The following is a 15,278-nucleotide window of genomic DNA, read 5'->3' as shown; positions in this document are numbered from 1 at the left end:
AGTGAGGTAGAACTTCGGTCTTTTAGCAGTAAGAGCTGGACAGAATAATCAGTGCTATTGCTCGCCACCCATAACAATTTGTGACTCAACTCCAGATCATCATCATCACCATCATCATCATCAATCGTATTTATTGAGCGCTTACTGTGTGCAGAGCACTGTACTAAGCGCTTGGGAAGTACAAATTGGCAACATACAGAGACAGTCCCTACCCAACAGTGGGCTCACAGTCTAAAAGGGGGAGACAGAGAACAAAACCAAACATATTCACAAAATAAAATAAATAGGATAGATATGTACAAGTAAAATAAATAAATAAATATAGAGTAATAAATATGTACAACCATAAGTAAATATGTACAACCATATGTACAACGATTTACTGTTGGCTGCGGCCCAGCCTGGAGAACAGAATCGGCACGGGCCTGAGGTGGCCCGCTCTATGCCACTGCCCAGGCTGAGTGGCAGCTTGACACGGCTATTGCCCCATGAAGACTGGCACACACCTGAAGGGTGCCAGCAGCCCACGGGCTCTACCAGAGCCCGTGTTCATTCCCCGGACATTCACAGCGTGACCGTTCCCAGAAGTAAGGCTGGGCCTCAGACACTGGGCTCTACCAGGTTATGCCCAGACCTAAACAGTCTGCTCAGGCCATACCAAGTCCTAGGATTTGACCCAAGCAGCAATCTTCAGAGAAAACCTAGAATCAGCGCCCAAATGACACTTACGTTATGGGAGGAACAACTGTTATAATCAATAATTTTAAAAAAACAGGGCACCTAAGTGGGCTCCAAGGATTTTTGTTTGGGGGTTTACCGAATAAACAGAGTCTCTAGTTCTCTGTTTCGACTACAATAAATGTAATGCTTGACCTTGGTAACATTCCTTTCTATGCTGTAGTTCTATATCTTCAAGCTGTAAGCGGAAGGAAATGCACAGCTTTCCAAGACCTAGGCTGTGTAAATACACTTTACAAGTTCAAACTGTTTCTAGCCAAATACTGTATATCAAGGCAGCCCCATAGCGCCAGAGCAACTATTAGAACATTAATGTCTCTTGCCCTGACCCAGCATGTGTATCCTCAGAAGGCAAGGAAAATCTAATTTATTTTTCTAACTGGATTCAGAAGATGGAAAGGGCTAAGAAATTTGTGTCACCCTGATTTTAAAATCTGCATATTTTCCTTGCCTTCTGGTATGTTTGCTTCGAGGTCTACAATACATCCTGCTGAGGGAAAAATAATCTAGTCAGCACGGGTACTACCTATTTGTTAAAACAGATTTTCACATTTATTTAATGGAATAGTTAAAGAACAACACTCTACGTAAATGGAAGACACCACAAAATTAAAACATATATACATATATGTATATATATTTATATTAATATATATGCATGATAAATGATCATGCTACAGAACCTGTTCAATAGTCCCAAATTACCCAAACCAGCCAAACGTGTGTTAAATGCTACAGAACCTGTTCAATAGTCCCAAATTAACCAAACCAGCCAAACGTGTGTTAAATGTTACAGTGGTTTTAACCACATATCAAGAACTGGAATCCACTCAACATCATTTTTCAGCATCCCCAACATGTAATTCCTTCATTTTCAGGCCAAAATCACTAGACCCAACATGACAATAAAATACGCTGTGCAAAAGTGCTGGATTGGAGTCCCGCTGTACAAAGAACCTATAATAGCATAAGGATTTGAAGTTACTGAAAATACGGTTGCCAGTTTTTCACAATTTATGGGTACAGTATGGAAATCAATGAAAAAACAGATTTACTAAACAACAGAAAATCATCACAATAGAAAAATATATGGAATTCCTGAGGACTCCAGAAAAGAGCAATACTTTCTTTTCAAGGGTTGATTTGTCCAACAATCATTGCTAACTGTGGTATTTGTTAGGCACTTGGCTTGTTCTGGGCAGGGAATGTGTCTGTTGTTGTACTGTACTCTCCCAAGTGCTTAGTATAGTGCTCTTCAAACAGTAAGTGCTCAATAAATACAACTGAATGAATGTGCCAAGCACTGTATTAAGCACTGGGGTAGAGAGAAGGTAATCAAGTCACGGAGAAGTTAAGTGACTTGCCCAATGTCTCAGCAGTCAAGATTAGAACCCAGGTCCCGACTCACAGGCCAATAACCTTTCCACAAAGCCATGCTTACTACAGTGTGGTTGTACTGGCAGTGCTTGGAGTCCAATAATCTGGGGACCACGCTAATGGGAAGTTCTTCCTGAACCTATAAAAAACAACCCTTGTTGAGAGTGGAAACCTTCAACTGACAGTCTTCCAAAATTTAAGGCTCTTGAATTGCTTCGCCATTAAAAAAAAATCCTGCCACGAAGTGAGCTATCATTCTTATACACAAAATGAACTTCAGCACACCTATCCGCAACATGCACGGAATTTATATTTTAAGAAAGAAAGCAAACAGGGACCAAAAATAAAGAAAGTTTTTTTTAATCAATCAATCAATCAATCGTATTTATTGAGCGCTTACTGTGTGCAGAGCACTGGACTAAGCGCTTGGGAAGTACAAGCTGGCAACATATAGAGACAGTCCCTACCCAACATTGGGCTCACAGTCTAGAAGGGGGAGACAGAGAACAAAACCAAACAAACTAGCAAAATAAAATAAATAGAATAGATAGGTACAAGTAAAATTAATAGAGTAATAAATACGTACAAACATATTTAACTCAATTTAAGAGTTCTAAGTGCTGGAGTACATGCAAAGTAAATCGAGTGGGACACAATCCCTGTCCCACATGTGCTCACACTCTAAATAGGAGGGAGACTATGTACTGAATACCCATCTTACAGTTGGGGAAACTGAGGCACCAGGACGTTAAGTGACTTGCCCAAGGTCACCCAGCAGGCACGTGGCAGAGCTGGGATTAGAACCCAGTTCCTTCTAACTCCAAGGCCCCTGCTCTTTCCCCTAGGCCACTGTGCTCTTGAAGAGAAATTATGAGAGAAGAGACACAGAGGTAATAAAATGGAATGAGGGTCAGATAAGAAAGTAGGTAAAACATTTGGGAAATTACAGGAGACTAAAGAAGATGAAACACAGGGGTGATAAGAGACAAGAGTCTTCTGTGAGTGAATTAAGTCAATGGCCAAGAACCCAAGGCACCTTGGAGAAACATGTCATTCATTTAAATATATTCAGAGAACCACGTGCTTTGTCACTGGCAACTGGATAGGAGAGAAAGGTAATGATATTGCTGTAATAGCAACTTATATATAAAAAGAAGATAATAATAATATCAAGTCTCACAGCAGATAAGTGGTGGAGACAAGATTAGAATCCAAAACCTTCTGACTCCCAGGACTGTGCTCTATCCACCAGGGCAAATTTTTATCTGGGACTGCGCACAATCCTTATTACTTTACTTGGCAGCAATTCACATCACTAAGCATAGCAGAAAAACATGGAGCACATGTACATCAGAGAACGCTATGAAAAAATTATATAAAAATGCTGCCTTGCCAGTAATAAAAATGTCCTATAAAGCCATGCACCAGAAGATCCAGTTGGTTGTGGCCACTGTGCTCATGCTCATGAAGAAGCTTCATCATCATCATCAATCGTATTTATTGAGCACTTACTGTGTGCAGAGCACTGGACTAAGCGCTTGGGAAGTACAAGTTGGCAACATATAGAGACGGTCCCTACCCAGCAGTGGGCTCACAGTCTAAAAGCGGCATAATAGTATTTGTTAAGTGCTTAAATAATAGTATATAACGTACATCAGCATAGTGGATAGAGCACACTGGGAGTCAGAAGGTTCTCGGTTCTAATCCTGCCTCCACCACTTGTCTGCTGGGTGACCTTGGGCGGGTGACTAAACTTCTCTGCGCTTCAGTTACCTCATTGGCAAAATGGGGATTAAGACTGTGAGCCCCATGTGGAAGGCGGACTGTGCCAACCTGATTACCTTGTATCTACCCCAGTGCTTAATGAGGTGCCTGGCACCTAGTGCTTAGAACAGTGCTTTGCACATAGTAAGCGCTTAATAAATGCCATTATTATTATTATAGTAAGTGCTCAAATACCAATTAAAAAAAAATCTAGCGAACCCATGTGCAACAAGTATCAGTTCGCGTTATCCTTGTTGTTCCATTCTAAATGGGGGAAGGAAAGAAGTGGGCAGAGGAATGTGGTGTTCGAGGAGAGCAATTTGTGGCTGCAGCTTGTAGGTGCCATGACTTGCTCCGGTGCTCTGGAACACCATGCCAATTTTGCCAATGTCCCAGGGTGCTGTCTCCCAAACTGCTGTACTGAGGTCCTGTGACACCCATGTTTTACCACCTAGAGTTGGAGGACACCGAGGAGAATGGAGAAAGCCAAAACACGGGGACACGCGAGTAGCGGCATGGAAGGTATCAAAAAAAGGATGCCAAAACCTACTGTCACTGGACAAGGAGGCATTTACTACAGGCTGGCGCACCAGACATTATGGTAGGCATGTACGCTGGTAGTTGTGGGTACCTCGTCTGCCAACTGTTCTCCCTCCCACATAGACTGAACCACATGTGGGACAGGGACTGTCTCCAACCTAATTAAGTTGAATCTATCCCAGCGCATAGAACAGTGGCTGACACACAGTAAGTGGTTAAGCACAGAACAGTGGTTGACACATAGTAAATGGTTAACAAATACCATTTAAAAAAACCAAACTGTTCTCCCATTATCCATGCCCCAGAGTTAGACATTCTAGACTGTGAGCCCGTTGTTGGGTAGGGACCGTCTCTATATGCTGCCAACTTGTCCTTCCCAAGCGCTTAGTATAGTGCTCTGCACACAGTAAGCACTCAATAAATACGATTGAATGAATGAATGAATAAGGTCAGGATGAAGAATTTTAAGGGACAAAGCTGAAGCACCACCCCACCACCCATCCAGCGGAATCAATCAATCACTCGTATTGATTGAGCGCTTACTGTGTGCAGAGCACTGTACTAAGCGCTTGGGAAGTACAAGTTGGCAACATATAGAGACAGTCCCTACCCAACAGTGGACTCACAGTCTAAAAGGGTGAGACAGAGAACAAAACCATACTAACAAAATCATTACAGTCTGGGAAGAGACTAGCCAACAGTTCTCAGGGAAAACTCAAAAAGAAAATTCATCATAGGTTTCTGTGTTGGATTACTCTACTTGCTTCGAATCAGTAACTGGTTGGGTCCAAACCACAAGAAAAATTCCATGTCGTAATGCACTCCTCTTTGCTTCAGCTATACTGAGGCAAAAGGGAGGCTAGGGTAAGTTAATTTGGGGCTCATTTTAGTCTGAACTCTTTTTCCAGTTACGTCTTCAAAGCCTTCAGGTGGCTTTGGCATTTGGTGACTAGTCTCTGGTATCCAAGCTTGGCACTTGGCAATATTAAACCTCAGTAGCTTTAAATATTTTACCTACCTCTGTCTTCCTATTTTTCTACTGCTATTCTTTCCAATTTGTAGTACTGACTAAATCTTAACTTGTTCATTATCCTGTTTGGGGACTCTGATTCAACCACCACTGGAGTTTTTAACAATGCGTCTTGCTTGGATAGTTCTGAGAACAGGTGGTAGTTTGACCTTAGGCAACTGCACATCAGTGCTCTGTCTAATTGTCTGTATAACGTACATCAGCATACTACAATATGTACACCTACTGGAATTGGATTTTTAAAGTAGTTGAAATATACCTACCACGTTCAACAAAACAAGTGAGAAATCATTCAAATTCAATTTCTTCCAACACTTGCTGTAATGTGGGGTCAAAAAAATCATATCGCCTTTATGCCACCTGATCCTCCCAAATCTGGACCCCAGGTAAAAACAGCAAGCTGGCCCACTTGGGACAGAAGCTTATTAAGTGCCCACCTGAACCCATAATCGGCACGACAGCTAGGTCTCAGTGTTGGGAGAAATCACAAAATTAACAAGGTAGATGAAGTAAAATTTCCACCCTGAGGCTTTGACATCCTATATAGGAAATTTATAAGGCGAAACCAGAATATCGTATTGATTTAAAAACAATCATAAATTGGCATTACTTAAATAGTAATACTAGTATTTGTTAAGTGCTTAAATAATAGTGTTTGTTAAGTGCTTACTGTGTGCCACGCACTGTACTAAGCGCTGGGGTGAACACAAGCAAATCAGGTTGGACACAGTCCCTGTCCCAAGCGGGACTCACAGTCTCAGTCCTCATTTTACAGATGAGGTAACTGAGGCCCAGAGAAGTGAAGTGACTTGCCCAAGGTCACACAGACAAGTGGCAGAGCCGGGATATAATAGAAGCAGTATAAATCCCAATCAAATGCAAAACACATAGGACTACAAACTTTTAAAAATCAGGAAATATATATTTTTCAGGACATTCATATACGTGTATAAAGAATGACTTTACATCAAAATGAGGGGCTTGGGAACTATTTCTAACATTTAAAAAATAGCAAAAATTCACCTTAAAATGGCAATCTAAGCAACTGCGTTCAAAAGTAAGGGCAGTGCAACTTTCCAAACTCAGAGGGACATATGCTGTGCTATCCATTCCCTGCCCACTATCATCCAGAGCAGAGTGTTGACTAAATCTGTAATTCCACACTCTCCCATTATTTCAGCTGGCCTGACGATCCAAGTCTACCTCTACCTCGAGAGGCCGGCGGGGAGGGAATGGGGCTGGGAGGCTTCAATCGGAGGCACCAGAGAAGCAGCGTGGCTCAGTGGAAAGAGCCCGGGCTTTGGAGTCAGAGGTCAGGGGTTCAAATCCCGGCTCCGCCAATTGTCAGCTGTGTGACTTTGGGCAAGTCACTTCACTTCTCTGTGCCTCAGTTCCCTCATCTGTAAAATGGGGATTAAGACTGTGTGCCCCACGTGGGACAACCTGATCACCTTGTATCCCCCCAGCGCTTAGTAAGCACTCAACAAAAACCATCATTATTATTGTTATTATTACTCCACAAGGTGGGTGGGGAGGTCAGGGGTGGGTGGTGGCCAAGGAGAGATATTGCGTGGTGCCCCTGGCATCCCACCATCCTTCCACACATGTGGGTTCCCCGTCTCCTGGACTTCTGTTTCCTTAACATCCTCTACATGCTGTCCTCCGCCATGCCATGTCCATCTGGGTCCGCCTGCTTCGGAGCGGATCCCGCTGCTCTGGGGGCACTCATGCCACAAAGGGAGAATAGGCACGTCAGGGTCCTCAACTCCGGCCTGTTTTCCCCGTGTCCACAAGAGGATTGGTGGAAATAGGATAGTGGCTGGGGACCCACCATTTTTTCCCCAGTAATGGATGGGGATCCGGGCCTGTCCCACATGGCTGAGCAAAACCTCCTAAGATCACATCTCCTCCAAGAGGTCTTCCTTGACTAAGCCCTCATTTCCCCTCTCTGTCAAAACTATGCGCTTGGCAGTGTACTGCTTAAGCACATCGATGCTCATCCCATCCCCACAGCATTTATGTACATGCCCTGACACTTTGCTATTTCTCCTATCTGTAATTTATTTTAATGTTTGTGTCCCCCGGAGAGTATAAAATCCTCGAAGGCAAGGATCGTGTCTACCAACTCTGCTGTACTGAACTCTCTGAAGTGGTTAGTAAAGTGCTCTGCACACAGTGAGTGCTCAATAAATTGACAGATTCTGCTGGGCAGCAGTATGATAACAAATTACCCACAGACTTGTCAAGTAAAGAGTATACCCACAACTCCTCCTCACCATCATCTCTCATTCAATATTTAGAAAACAGCTGCATAAATAAATTGCTATATTTCTCTGCCCTATCAGAATTCCATCTTCCTTTTTTTTTCCAGGTATTAAGTCCCCTATTTACACTTCAACTATTATTTTATGTGAATTATTATGCCTTGAACGTCATTCTGATATGACGATTTGGACCAAAAATCCATAACCTATTATCCCTTTTATTCAGATTATATTTTCTTTTCCTCATTTTATTCTTGGACCTATAAAAAAATCCTCAACCCAAGTACCTTTTTTGCTTTACACAGCTACAGACTTCTCTCCTCTGTGATTGGCTGGTCATGTTAAAAAAAAATCTAATTTGTATTTTAGTATCTCATTCCTCAAGTCAAACTACTTTTCTTTCCTTTCAAATGTAAAGGCCCTTCCTCTGAACTCCTGTTTAATGGTTTATTAAACATTACATTGCGTGGAGCGTTTATTAAAAATTACCCATGCCACAAGATGCACCTTTAACCATGAGAAAGTATAAACTGTATGTACTCAAATGGCCTGAAAAAATGTTGACATTTTAATTACATGTGTACTAAAATAATAAACTTAAAACTCACCAACATCCATAGCAGTTTCCATAAAGCTTTTCTGTCTTGAAGCAAATTCTGCAAGCAACTTCTGCTGCCTCTCTCTAGCCTTTTGTCGCCTAAATTAAACAGACAAAGAGAATGCCTTCAAAACATATTGTCTTGGGACAACAGCAAACGAAGTGATGCTTTCCACCAACTTCTTGAATATCGGTTGCTAGCTCTAGCAGTTCTCCAGAAAGTGACTACTGTAATTAGGGCCAGCCTTTACTACAATGGAAAGATGTAAATCTCGATTTTCCAGTGACGAAAAGGAGACTAACAAGGGCAAGGTTCTAAATACGTCCCCATCTTAACAGAACAATGTACTATACATTTGGGAGAGGACAATAGAATTAGTAGACATGATCCCTGCTCCCAAGGATTTTACAATTTGATGGGGCTCCTTAAATCTTGCAGGGGGTTTAGAATCTAGATTTCTATCAGAAATCGAAATCCACCCTAAAAATGATACAAGATAGCAAAAATGATACGCTCTGCCCTAGACACACCATTTCAAAGCACACAGAATTTGCAATTGTGAATTTCCAGAGGAATCGTCTCAACCTGGACCACAAACCAATAATAAAGTGTCCGGGTGGGAAGAAGTAAGGACCTGACAGTTGATGAATAACCGTTGTGCTGCGTTTTACAGAATTTTTCTCTATTTTGACTAGCCCACGTGGCTATTTCCAAAAGTGTACTCAATCGGTGGTATTTATTGAGGGCTTACTATGTGCAGAGCACTCCATTAAGTGTAAGAAAATTACCCTGCTGTTGGTACAGCGGAAGGAGACCTGGGTTCTAGTTCCCCGTTCCAACTACTGGGGCTATGCCATCAGGAATGAAAGTTTCTGGCCAAAGAGCTCGTTGAGATGATCGGTCAGGCAGACAGACCCAGTGGGAATCCTGAAAACTAATGATGGTAATGAGGACATGAGTGGCTCTCAAGACAATCACCGGCCAGGTTATGGAGTTATAGCGCAGAATAACAATTGGCCATAAATGGGTCCTGCACACAAAAAGTCTTCATATGCTCTTTGCTGTGGAAGGCACCCCTAACCACAATGAACACCCAGTGGGAACAAGACTGGTAGGGGGGAGAGGGAGAGAGGGAGAGAGAGAGGAAAAAGTGATACGAACAAACCACTGGCATTATAATCAATTCCTTTATTTATATTGCTGACTCTGAACTTAGGTTCATCCACTGTTCCTGACAGGAGACTCCATCGATGAGAAAATTATTTCCTTAACAATTCAAAAGTGAAGAACACATTTCTGAATTACTTTCATTTCACAAGAACTAATTAATATACCACTTTCATACTATATATACTACAGTGTGTGTGTATATATATATATATACATATATATATACCATAATAATAATAATGATGATATTTGTTAAGCACTAACTATGTGCCAAGCACTGTTCTAAGCGCTAGGGGGGATACAAGGTAATCAGATTGTCTCATGTGGGGCTCACAGTCTTCATCCCCTTTTTACAGATGAGGTAACTGAGGCCCAGAGAAGTGAAGTGACTTGCCCAAAGTCAAACAGCTGACAAGTGGCAGAGTTGGGATTAGAACCCATGACCTCTGACTCCCAAGCCCGGGCTTTTGCCACTGAGCCACAATATATACTTAAATATTCAGTATTCAGCAACTACAGGAATAAGTACTTTTTCAGTTAAAAAAAAATACTTTTAACAAAAAAAATTATTTCCTGGCTAAATTGCTCTGTACTTACATAAATTCAAAAGAAAAGTGGACTTCAGTTATAAACACTTTTTCTTGATCAATCCAACTGAATGACCACCGAGTATAAACTGTACTTTAGCATATCTGCCCAGGACAGAAGTAGCTACAAATTTCGGCATTAAGAAGGAACTTTAAAATCAAAAAGATTAAATTCAGGAATGTGCGATTCACATTAAAAACATTTGGAATCAGTAAAATGGAAGGGAGGGGTCCTTTGACCACAATTATCCAAGAGTAGTTTGCTTCTTAAATTCACTATTGATAAGCCTGCTAGTTTTGTGGTATTACAAGACAGGGAAAAATATTATTTTAGTCTATAATTGGGGTATTTGTTAAGCACTTACTATGTGTCAAGCACTATACTAAGTGCTGGGGTAGATACAAGATAATCAGGTCCCATGGGGGGGCTCGCAGTCAAAATAGAAGGGAGAATAGGTATTGAATCCCTATTTTGCAGATGAGGGAACTGAGGCACAGAGAAGTTACTTGTCCAAAGGTCACATAGCAGGTAAGTGGTAGAGCCGGGATTAGAACTCAGGTCTTCTGACTCATAGGCCTAAGCTTTTTCCACTAAGCCATACTGCTCTTTAATTCTAATAACTTAATGCAGGCTTGTTGTGGGCAGGGAACGTATCTGCTAATTCGGTTGTATTGTGCTCTCCCAAGTGCTTAATACAGTGCTCTGCAAGCATAGTATGCACTCAATAAATTGATTTACTCTTTCAAATTAATCAGATCCTTCTGCTAACTTTATTGTCTGCTCCCTACTGCCTCTAGCATATTTTTCCAACTATATACTTCTAAAACTGAAAACAATACTTCAAAATCAATTTTACAAGGCATGAGGCAAGGGAAGGTGAAAGCTGGGAGAAGGGAAGGAAGAAATAAAGAAGGAGGGAGAGAGAGAAGTGAGAAAGAGAGGATCAACAGTCAGGAGGGAAACAAATGGAATACCTTTACCAATTTGTTCCAGTGTGTTAATTATTGAAAATGCAACGAAACAAAATTGGCTATTTTTGCCCCACCGCCTTGCAAACTCAAACCTTAAGGGTTTTTGAATGTCAAAGCATGACATACATCTCTGGTAAAGTAACGGATCTCTCACATCATCTAAAGTTCACAAGTTCTTAGTTTTATAACAGGTGTTTATAAATACAGAGTAGGTTTCACCAGCAAATATAATCAATTTGTTTAGATGAGAGTGAAATCAGATGGAAAATTAAAAAAAAGAAAGTCTCACATCACTAATACCAAGTTAATCTTTCGTACAACACTGCCTGGATCATTAAAAGCAGCCACTATCACACAGGCGGCATGCCAGATGGTGTTTAGAAAAGTAGAAATGATCAATATTTGAAATGCTTTTAAAGTGGCTAAAGTTCATTAAATAAAGCATTATCTCCTATAATTCACAAAGAAGTTTGATTGGAAAAAAATTACTGAATAGAGTATTTTTCTTATTTCTGAAGCGCAAAACTTGGCATAAATCTTGACCCTTCCCTATCTTCCAACCCATGGCTGTGTCCAACCTGATTAGTTTATATCTACTCCAATGTTTAGTACAGTGCCTGGCAAAGGAAAAAAATCGATTCAGTCTTTCGCCAAATCCTTTTAGGTACTTTTTAAAAATCATATTTGTTAAGCATTTACTCTGTACCAGGCACTGTCCTAAGAACTACGGTAGACAGAAGATAATCAGGTTGGACAACATCCATGTCTCACATGGACCTCACGGTTTTCATCCCCATTCTACAGATGAGGTAAGACACACAGAAAAGTTAAATCACTTGCCCCAAATCACACTGAAGACAAATGAAGCTGAAATTAGAACTCAGGTCCATGCTCTTCCCACCAAGCCGTATGCCTCCCCAACCTAACCAGGATCCACTCTTTCAATCAATCAACCGACCAATCCTATTTATTGAGTGCTTACTGCGGGCAGAGCTCCATAATAAGCACTTGGGAGAGTACAATGTAACAGAGTAGATAGACAAATTCCCTGGCCGCAGTGAGCTTACAGTGTAGAGGACAAGCTTACCGTCCATCCTCTCCCTCCAAATTGCCACATATTAGTCCAGGCACCTTGGCACATCCCAACTTGCCAACCTCATCAGCCTACTCACTGGTGTGCCTGCCACCAGTCCCTTCCTGCTTGAATTCTTTTTTCTACTAAAGAACCCATGATTTCCCACTCCTCAAAAGCCTCCAATAGTTACCCGCTCCTCTCCACAACAAGCAGAAACATCTATTAGCTTTAAAGCACTTGATCAGCTCTCTCCCTCTAATCCTCTCTTCTCCTACTATACTTTAGCTCACACACGTTACTCCTCTCAAACTCCTACTTACTGTGCCTCTTCTGCATCCTACTCCAGGCTTGTGTCCTTTTTCCTGTCAAGTCTGGCAGACCACATCTTCCCCACTTCAAGACTCTTTTGAAAACTCATCTCCTCCAGGAGGCCTCCCCCGGTTAATTTCTAGTGCTGCAGATTATATCCCTTCACTGCCACTTCAGCATCACCTGAGCACCTGAATACTCACAATCTCCCACTGTTCCTATGAATATTATTTGCAGGCCCTATTACTGAAGCACTAGCTCATATGCATATTCCCTTTTCCTTCTTCATCTTAGCTGTAAACTATTTTATTGTCCAACCCTCCCTTCTGCTGTATGGCAAACCCCTTAAGGACAAGGAACATGTCTACTTACTCTCCCAAACTCTTAAGTTTGGTACACAACAGATACTAAAGCTGTTGACTGATGGAAAGTGAATGTTGGGCCATTGGTCATATCTTCAGTGTTTCTACAAAATCCCCTACTTGCCCAAAGAATACCCCATTTGATGGCATTTGCATTTTATGCCCTCACCCTCCTTGTGTACGACCCTTCTACAGCCCAGCCCGCACCCTCTGCTCCTCTGCCGCTAATCTCCTCACTGTGCCTCGTTCTCACCTGTCCCACCTGTCGACCCGGGCCCACATCATCCCCCTGGCCTGGAATGCCCTCCCTTCGCACATCCGCCAAGCTCTCTTCCTCGCTTCAAAGCCTGAGAGCTCACCTCCTCCAGAAGGCCTTCCCAGACTGAGCCCCCTCCTTCCTCCCCCCCTCCTCCCCCTCCCTATCCCCGCCGCCTTACCTCCTTCCCCTCCCCACACCACCTGTATATATGTTTGTATGTATTTATTACTCTATTTTATTTGTACATATTTATTTTATTTTGTTAATATGTTTTGTTTTGTTGTCTGTCTCCCCCTTCTACACTGTGAGCTCGCTGTTGGGTAGGGACCGTCTCTATATGTTGCCAGCTTGTACTTCCCAAGCGCTTAGTACAGTGCTCTGCACACAGTAAGAGCTCAATAAATACGACTGAAAGAATGAATGAATGAATGACCCAAACAGAGTGATTGGCCTATGCCAAAAACTCCATATGTGCTTAGCATATGTGTTTTAGGTGCAACAAAAATTTAGTTGAATTTTTAAACATTAATTAGCTGATGCTAATTACGAGTTTAAGCCCCTTATGGATCTGGACCTAATTTGGCTGAGTCCCTTGAGCACAGGGATGTTTCATACATTTTTAGAGCTGAAAGACACTGTGCAAAATCATCTGGTCCACCCTATTTCAGGAAACACAAATCCATCCTAGACAGAGAGGAATTTACCCTATTGTTATAGATTTCCAGGGAAGAAGACTGCAATGTCCCATGTAGCGCTTACCTTACATCACCCTTTGCTATTTCTACAATTTCTAAAATGCCAAAATAAATTAAATTTTCCACTGAATTCAACAGGCAGTAATAGTGAAAGGTTGAAAATAGAGCCTTTAGTAATATAGGTTATAGTAGTTCATTTCATTATAGCCCAATAACTGTATTGAGAGTTAATGTCCTTTCATACAGTGAGGACTTTTTCACACATTGTACTATCTAACTTTAGTGGATGAGATACGATAGGTCCATAGACCCTTGTTAACAATCTTCACAAAATTAGCACATTTAATTCAACATGAAACCCATTCTGGGAAAATGGCCAACTTCCATTCAGAAGGGACCTCCAGAAGGCACTATAATCAAGCCTAAATTACCTTTTACACTCCCCAAACTGAAATGATTGGCAGGAGATTGGTAAATTCACATATCTCCTCCAGTTGGAAGGCAAAAGCCAAATTCATCTCTGGTGTACCAAGTTCAGTAGTTTTGGGTTTTTTTTACAAGAACTGAACTGTCCATCCACAATACTCAGAAAATGGCTAAACTTGCACCTTTAGCTCTGACTTACCAAGGGGAACTAGTCATCATTTGATTTTTAAATATTTAGGTTTATTAAGCAAAATGTTATTTGCCTAAAGTTCACAATCCTATGTGTACCCAGAAAGGAATGCAAAAAAGAGGGAAGGCAGTAGGGAGGTTTTGTGATACAAAGAGTCAGAAAACAATCAGTGAGGGAAGCTCCTTCTAAACCCAGCTGCCTTCAGAGACAACAATGAGGAGGAATTAACAGAATTCATTGAGTGCTTACTGTATGCAGAGCACTCTATCGAGCACTTGGGAGAGTATGATACAACATAATTAGCAGGCATATTCCCTGCTCATAACGACCTTACAGTCTAGAGAGGGAGACGGACATTATTATGAATACATGAATGATTTTAAATAATCATAAATAATAATTACTATTTATTTAATGGTTATTCACTTAAATAAATAATTCATTCATTACCTTCCATGCTTAGGTACGGAACACCTCAGTCAGGGAATACCTCACAGAGGAAGTGAAAGGAAGTTCTAATTAAGTGGCAAAGGCCAGCGGGGAAGGTAAAATCCTTAAGATTATGATTACAACTAATTTCTTGTAGATGATCCTCTCGTGTCTAATACTGTACATAATCAGGACCAAAGAATTATTGTCGACACCAATAAATGAAACAAAAGCTAAAAGAAGTTGACAGCAGGACAACATAAACTAAGGGTGCACACTCTCCAGCACTGGATGAAGGGTGATAATGGAAACCACGCATAAACAGTAGAATGATTGTGAGGGGACTCTGAGACACTCCAAGAAAAGACAGGAATAGAATAGAAAAAACAAAAAGGTGGAAACGAGGCAGAAGAAACAGCGTGGCCTAATGGAAAGAGCATGAGCTCGGGAGTCGGAGGACCTGGGTTCTAATCCTGGATCTGCCACTTACCT

General features: G+C 41.5%; 1 protein-coding gene across 1 annotated transcript in view; it reads right to left on the bottom strand.

Moving 5' to 3' along the window:
* UBR3 (ubiquitin protein ligase E3 component n-recognin 3) overlaps positions 1–15,278 on the bottom strand; it is a 152,716-nt gene that overhangs the window by 69,868 nt on the left and 67,570 nt on the right. The window contains exon 25 of the mRNA XM_038750895.1: positions 8,322–8,410. Coding sequence (XP_038606823.1) covers positions 8,322–8,410 — 89 coding nt within the window. The remainder of the gene's footprint in view (positions 1–8,321; positions 8,411–15,278) is intronic.

Source organism: Tachyglossus aculeatus, chromosome 9 (genome assembly GCF_015852505.1).
Source record: "Tachyglossus aculeatus isolate mTacAcu1 chromosome 9, mTacAcu1.pri, whole genome shotgun sequence".
Lineage (NCBI taxonomy): Eukaryota > Metazoa > Chordata > Mammalia > Monotremata > Tachyglossidae > Tachyglossus > Tachyglossus aculeatus.
Note: the sequence above shows the minus strand (reverse complement) of the source record. Positions and strands in the feature narration are given on the sequence as shown.